This window comes from Hypanus sabinus, chromosome 11 (genome assembly GCF_030144855.1).
Source record: "Hypanus sabinus isolate sHypSab1 chromosome 11, sHypSab1.hap1, whole genome shotgun sequence".
Taxonomy (NCBI): domain Eukaryota; kingdom Metazoa; phylum Chordata; class Chondrichthyes; order Myliobatiformes; family Dasyatidae; genus Hypanus; species Hypanus sabinus.
This window is the reverse complement of record NC_082716.1, coordinates 65,487,911-65,495,661: the sequence shown is the minus strand read 5'-3', so window position 1 is coordinate 65,495,661 and position 7,751 is coordinate 65,487,911. Positions and strand designations below refer to the sequence as shown.

Here is a 7,751-nt window from a genome sequence, read left to right as displayed (position 1 = left end):
AATTTAAGTTCAAATGTGTTTAATGAACTGAATTTAAATGTCTCAGCCACTCCAATATTCAACAATTCCCTGAGCTTTGTAATTTCAGTGGAGCACTTTGATACAAATATTTCACCTAATTAATTACAAACGTATGAAGAGCACGAGCAGGAATCCATACGCATGACAAACACTAGCTAACACATTGCCTCAACCAGAAAAGATTATTAGAGGCTTATGATCAATTATTTCTTAGCCATGTTGAACTTAGTGACATTCCCATACAAATATATTTGAGAGAAAAAATTCATAAGATATCATTTGAGGTAAAGAAACTTAAAGTGTATTATATTCTTTCTGCTGAATGCCAATGTGTACAAGTATCTTAGCACCATCACAGCTCAAACAAATTCTATAAATAAACTGAACTCGTCAAGAAACAGAAGCTACTTGAACAAAGTTTTACATTAATCTTGATGGAGAATAATCCAAGAGATTCTTCTTTTTTATTTGGTATCATCTGACCAAGTAATTTCATAGTCCTTGTACACAGTCTTCAACTTTTCCACAGAAACAGAGTGATCTGCTTTCCCAAAACCCTGAAAGAGAGGGGGCAGGAAGATTACTTATATTCACTTTCATTGTACACAACACTTTATATCTAACTGAAGTTCCTGTTCAAGCTGCAAAGTAAATACAGATATTGTGTGAGTTCAAGATTAGGTACAGACATTGAAACCTCCATTAGCAGGTAACAGGATGGTCACCAGGTAACACAAGCCCAGATGTTGCTTTCAGAAGAGGACAGCAAAGAGAAAAAAAACAGCTAAATCTAAAATCCCTTGAACTTTACTCTGGTATTCATAGATCAGGTTTATAAATGTCAGAGTTAAATTCAACATGTGGAGATGTCCTAAGAAACTTCATTGTTGAACTGAGACAAAATAATAAATGATATTCACATGAGTATATTAAAGATGGTTCACAGAACGTAATTGGTACTCTGTATGTAATCTCAATTTGGTACTTCATTCCAATTGACATTTCAAATTGGTATAATGCAGGAGTATAAATTGCTTAATTAATATTATAGTTCCATGTAACACAACCTTAGCAAGATTTACAGCCTTCTGTGAAAGAACTTTAGAATAAGTAGTAACTTGCACCTGACAAAATTATTCCAAAATCCAGCAAAGTTGTTCAGTGTCACACCGAAACTGCCAACACAAGAAAATAAAGGTAACAGGGTGACCTGAAACTTCAGGCATTAGGAATTTCAATCCCTAGGCACGAAATGACTAAAGAATGTGAAAGCCTTGATCAATATGGAGATAGTGTGACATCTGCTGTTTCATCACTGGGTAAATATTCTCAAAGTTAGGTCCTCATTGCCTCATTTGACCAGCTTTTCACATTACCACTGACGGAGAGCAAGGACCACCCTATCTGTCCATGTACACAGCTAGCCATAACAACAAGGCAAAATGATACAGAATTCAACAAAGTACACTGCAGATCTGAAGCCCAGAAGGAATAAGGGTCTACAAGGACAGTTAAATCTACCGCTTTGTCAACCCAAAACCTGAGATGTAAGAGTACCTGATACTTTACTGTATATTCTTGCTGCTGTACAATTGCTTGGTTTCCAATGATTCCCTCAATGCTCTCCAGTTCAGAATGTCTGTAACAGCACAGTATTTAGCTGTGGCTTTTCTCAGGTGAGCCTTTGTTACAGTCATACCAAACTTCAGAGTTCTCTCAGCACATACTCCTAGGCAATGGAAACATGCCAGTTTGCAATATTCGGCAGCTGCTGTTTATATGCAGTCCCTGGGAACAGTGTCATATAGCCACCAGATGACTTTTGACCAAGACACTGCATTACTTTTTAAATGGCACAAACCAGGAGCACTGCAGCAGCACTCCCCGTTTAAACTAAAGACATGAACAGTGTTAGCAAATGTTCAGAGGCCAGTTCTTCACTTTTCCTCCTCAGGTAAATGTGGCACTAATGCCTACCTAAAGGCAAATACACCTTGCAAGCTTTTTTGAACGCAAGTATCCAACTGTTTTACATTCTTTCCAAGCTTGATGCCTGAAAGGAGCAAAAATCTAGAAGTTCGTACAGATCACAACATTGTCTGAGCTGCCTGATAGCTGCAGAACTGCATTACTGTACAATAATGCTGTCACTCAACAGTGAAAGGATGGAAGCCACTGGCCTTGATGAATAATCTACTAGACAGACCATTCTCTGTGACCTTAGGACAGCTGTTCATTTTTACTAATCACCTATCAAACTGCCAATAGATTAAAAGCAACACACGTAAAGTGGAGGAACTCAGCAGCTCAGGCAGCGTCTCTGAAGAGAAACGGACAGTCACTATTTTTGGGTCGAGACCCTTCATCTAGACTGTTTCTCCAACAGCAATTAGACAATATGCAATGAACGTGCATGTCATTGTTCTCAGCTTTGCTCTCCTAACCTTACCTCCCAGTATGTCACAATGCCTATTCTTGGTAATGGGATATTACTTTATTAAGTGACCCCACATTCCACTTCACTTCAGGAGTTACAATAATGCTCACCGTGGAGAGGCCAAACACTCGGATTTTCTTCTCGTTGGGGTTGTGTTGAATCTTTCCTCCTCCTAGACATTTGCACTCCAGTTCCAGCTTCTCCACTTCAGAACTTAACTTTTCAAAGATGTGATCTGCATTAAATTGATAACATAATTAACAGCCCGCCTAATGCCACCATTTTCATCAAGTAAACCAGCTGTTTTGTAGAAATATTTTTGAACTAAAATTCCATGCAGGTGTCATAGAGCCATTCAGGGTGGAAAAAGGTCCTTTTGGCTCAACTCAACCATGTTGACTGTGTTACCCAGAGAGCTAGACCCACCTGTCAGAGTTTGGCCGAATGTTCTCTAAAACTTCTCTATCCATGTGTTTTATCTACATGGTTTTTAGATGTCACTGATGCGCTTGTCTCAACCCCTATTTCTGGCAACTCACTCCAAATACGCACCACCCTTTGTGTGCAGAAGCTGCTCCTGATGTCCCTTTTAAGTAATTTGCCTTTGATCTTAAACCTATGTACACTCTCTTACAATTAAAGAATATGTGCCTTCACCCTGTCTGTGCCTCTCATAACTCCATCAGATCACTCCTCAACCTCCTACAGAGATGATTGTAACAAGACTTGCAGCTCTTTCCCTAATACCCTGGTGAGATTCATATTCACTGAGGATTGAAATGTCACTGCCAGCACGCCTCCAAAAACATACAAGATATGGTACAGCCAGTTCATGGCTTTTTAAAAATCCAGTTGTGCAATTCACAATATGCTTCCTAACCTTCCACTGGGAGTTTAGGTACAGTTATTCTTAAATCATATAATCTGTGTAATGATTAATTTGTTTAAATCTCTTACTTTTTTTAGTCACTGGATGTTAAAGGAATCAAGGACGATAGGCGTAGAGCAGGAAAATGAAGTTTGAGGAAGCAAGCTCAAGGGGTTGAATATTATATCCTGCTATTTGGTGACACCTACACATCAAATCCACACACAAGGGCAGTGCTATTGTAGTCTGGCAGACTGACCTCTACCTTGATCCTATCATGAACACCAGGCCATCATCCCCTGCCCTTTCAGATCAGAAAAAAAATCAAATCTCCCTGCCATAGCTGCCAATCTGATAGTGCCGTAAACCTGAGCTTCCTACTTCTATCTCTTACCCGAGATCCACAACCAGATCTGTCTTGGTAGACCAATTGTTTCTGCCCTCATAGCTTGACTCTATCCTTCATTCCCTCATCCGTTTACATACAGGACACCTCAGAAGCCCTCCACCATTTTGACAACTTCCAATTCCCTGCCCCCACCATCTCATTTTCACTATAGACGACCAGTCTTCATGCATGCCCACTCGCTAAATGGAAAGTTTTAAAGTCAACTGCTTCTTTCTAACAACAAAGTCCACCAGTTCCCCTCCACCAATGCTCTCATTCACTTGGCAGAACTTTTTCTTACCTTGAACAACTTCTCCTTTGACTCCTCTCATATTCTAGAAATCAAGGGTGTAGCCATGGGCACATGCATTGGCCAAAGCTATGCCTGCCTTTTCAAAAGCTACATGGAACAGTCCTTGTTCCAAACTTTCTCCAACATCACTCTTCAACTCCTTTTCCATTACAACTTCTGATTCTTCTCTTCCTTTTCTAGATCTCACTGTCTCAGGAGAGAAACTACCCACTGATATTTACTATAAATCCCCTTAGGTACTTGCACTACACATACTCCTATCCTGTCTCTTGTAGACATGTTAATTTTTTTTCCTATTTTCTTCACCTCCATCGCCACCCCAGGGTACCTTTATCCTTTATCAGGACATGCGGCTTCCCTTCTGGCATGTTTGGTATAGCCCACTTTTACATCTCCTCTTTTCTCATACTTCAACTCTCATCCTACCTTCTTCCAAACAGAGCAAACAAAGAATTCCTGCGTCATCTTTCATCCTATGTGTCTCCTTACTTTGTCATCTCCATCAACTGCAATGAGATCCCACACCAGCCATCCCTTTCTGCTTTCTCTCAGTCCTGGGTACGCTCATCCTCCCCACCTCCACCTTCCTGCCTCCTGGCACTTTCTCATGCAATCACTGGAGGTGTCCTTAGTGTTTGTCCAAGCAGGATAGACGAAGGAGAATCTGTGTGTATTTGGATTTTCAGAAGGCCTTTAATAAGGTGCCGCACACGAGGCTGCTTAATAAGAGACCATGGTATTAGAGGAAAGATACTAACTTGGATAGAGCATTGGCTGATTGTCAGGAGGCAAAGAGTGGGAATAAAGGGAGCCTTTTGTCATTGGCTGCTGGTGACTAGTGGTGTTCCTTAAACACTGCGCTAATGGCTGACTACAATTTTTACAATGTTCAATCAGTGGTTCCAGAATATTTCAAGTCTCCAATTATTCTAAGTTATTATTCTAGTCTCCAACTAAAAATCAAAGATCACTGGACCTAATGACTACAGGCCAATTACAGTCACCTATCTCTAAATAAAATAAATTTTTAAAAAAATCAGTCATGATGAGGACTTTTGAAAGGCTGGTCACGTCATTTCTCAAATCCATAATTCAAAAATTTTTTAGGTCTGCTACAATTTCCTGCAGAGCCAACATATCTGTGGCTAATGCAGTTAACATCACTCTGGACTTCATACTACAGTACCTCCACTCCCCGAAACATATGTCAGGATTCTCTTTGTTAATCTTCATTCAGTCTTCAATACCATCATCACTGAGCTTCTGCCAGAGAAACTCTGTAAACTTAACGTATCAGATCCCATATGCAGATTGATCACAAACATCTTCTGTGACAGGAGGCAGGAAGTGAGATGAACAAGCACATCTCAACATCCCACTGACTCAACGACGGTGTGCCACAGGGGTGTGTTCTCATCCCTCCACTATTGTCTCTATACACCAATGACAGCATCTCCAGTGATCCATCAGTTAAACTGATAAAACCTATGGTCAACATCACTGTCATTGGGCTAATCACCAGAGACGTCAAATACAAGTACCACTCGAAGTAAACAAGGTAGTGTCCTGGTGCAATCACGACAACTTAGAGACGAATGCCCTCAAAACAGCAGAGATACAACCGCTTCAGGAGAAATGTGCCCCTCTCCACCCACTCATCATGATCAACTCTACAGTTTGCACCACTTCAATATTCAAGTTCCTGGGCACCATGACTTCCCAGGACATCAAGCAGGAGAACGTATCTCCTTCATTAACAAAAAAAGCTTAGCATTGAATGCATTTCTTCCCTGGAACATAATGGAGCAAATCCAAACTGCTCTATTTGAGAGTATCCTCACATCAGCCATTATTGTCTGCTTTGGTGCAGAAGTCTCTCACAATACATAGAAACTACAGTGAACTGTCAGCTCAGCAGAAAACATCATTGGCTGCAGTATATCATCACTGCAGGATTGAATGTGTCCAGGACAAAGAAGCAGGCAGGAAAAGTGATTCTCAACACTACCTATTCTGCAAACTGCCTTTTCCAAAAACTCTCTTCTAGAAAGTGCTATTAGTATTAAAACTGCCATCTTAAAAGTTTGTTTCCCCAGCTTAATCATTCTAGTTGGCTCACTCTCATTGCAATGCACTGTAAACACTTAAAACACTTTTTCTTAATAAATGCCCCTAATATATCTGCTTCTACCACCATCTGTGGCAGCATGTTCCACACACCCACCACTCTACCTGTAAAAAACCCGCCTCTGACATTCCTCCCAACAAGTTAAAACTGTTCCCCCTCGAATTAGCCATTTCCACCCTGGGAAGAAAATCTCTAGCTGTCCGTTGGATCTATACCTATCATCTTGTACACCTTTATCAAATCACTTTCTCTTCCTCTTGTTTTCCAAAGAAAAATGCCTCAGCTCACCATACATCATGCTCTCTAATCCAGCCATTATCCTGGTCAATCTCCTCTGCACCTTCTCTAAAACTTCCACATCCTTCCTATAATGAGACAACCAGAACTGAACACAATTTTCCAAGTGTGGTCTAAGCAGACTTCTACAGAGCTACGACATAACCTCATAGCTGTCAAACTCAACCCTGACCAATGAAGGCCAATAACACCAAAAAACTTCCTAACCACACTATTTACTTTTCAATTATCAATCTATCTGTCCTTTTGCAAAGAAATCTAAGTTAGAGCACAACTACTTCACATAATATAATTTCCTGTTAAATTTAGTCTGGCACCCCACCCACGTTTAAAGTTCCTATACTTAAGCCAGTGCTTTTGGCTTGTAAAACCAGTGAGGTTATGGGCTCCTTGCATATCAAGTGGACCAGATCTCCTGCCAAGTTGAAATTCAAACCTTGGCGCACAGGGACTCTCCAGTCCTCAGGCAATGCTGTATTTGGGCATTTCATACCCAAGGGGGCGGGTCCACTTGGCACTCTACAATTAATTGAACATTCAAAGGCAAGCAGGGTCCCGTTGTTGTGTGTAAAATTCAAACAGAATCATAGCAGACACTCTCAGCAGATGCCGGTTGCAGGCCTCAGTCCCCGGGCCCACTTACTGTGAAACTCGGCGCTCTTGGTGCCCCGCACGATGTCCTTGTGCTCCGAGCCATCTCTGCGGCTCAGCCGCACCAGGATGTATTTGAACACCCCATCGGGGTCGATTTCCACGTCCGCGACGCCAGCTAAGGCAGACATGTCCCTGCGGTGTTGCAGTGGACCGGATGAAGGGGCAGCGGGACGCCGGGCGGACAACACGCCAGACGGAAGACAGCGCGAACATTGCGCCGGGAGCAGGCGGGACTTGGCTGGGACACCAAGCATTGTCCTGCCAGCTGGAGGTGTGGTCTCCATAGGCAAATAAAAACACCTTGGATATGGAGCAATTGACATTAATCCGGGACCCCGCCCCCAAGGAGCCAGCTGTTGAGTTAAAATTAGAAAACACAGTGCGGGCTCTTCGCCCCACAACGTTATGCCGATCTATATAAACATAATCCATGATCAATCTAACCCCACCTACAGAGCCCATAACTCTCCATTTTTCTTAGATCCATGTGCCTATATCAGAGTCTTCTTAAGTGTCCCTGTTGTATCAGCCTCTACCATCATCCCCTGCAGTGAGTTCCAGGCACTGACCCCCACCCCCTCCATTCCCCCTCCTCCATAATCTATCACTGACATAGCCCCTAAATTTCCTCCCATCCGTTTAAAA

At 42.0% G+C, this 7,751-nt stretch overlaps 1 protein-coding gene across 1 annotated transcript; it reads right to left on the bottom strand.

The window, feature by feature from the left end:
• Positions 1-299: 299 nt before the first annotated feature.
• Positions 300-7,339, bottom strand: si:dkey-51e6.1. Its single transcript, XM_059984562.1, has 3 exons — positions 7,096-7,339; positions 2,569-2,693; positions 300-578 (listed from the first exon to the last, which is right to left on the bottom strand). Exons 1-3 carry the CDS (start codon positions 7,232-7,234, stop codon positions 486-488), a joined length of 357 nt encoding a protein of 118 aa, XP_059840545.1. The 5' UTR covers positions 7,235-7,339; the 3' UTR covers positions 300-485.
• Positions 7,340-7,751: the final 412 nt, after the last annotated feature.

Excerpts from the sequence above, each read along its gene's own strand:
- si:dkey-51e6.1 (XM_059984562.1), bottom strand. The coding sequence starts at position 7,234 with ATGTCTGCCTTAGCTGGCGTCGCGGACGTGGAAATCGACCCCGATGGG. Across the intron at positions 2,694-7,095 it reads CAAGAGCGCCGAGTTTCACA|ATCACATCTTTGAAAAGTTA; the intron begins GTAAGTGGGCCC and ends AATTTAATGCAG. Across the intron at positions 579-2,568 it reads GAGTGTTTGGCCTCTCCACG|GGTTTTGGGAAAGCAGATCA; the intron begins GTGAGCATTATT and ends CCTCTCTTTCAG.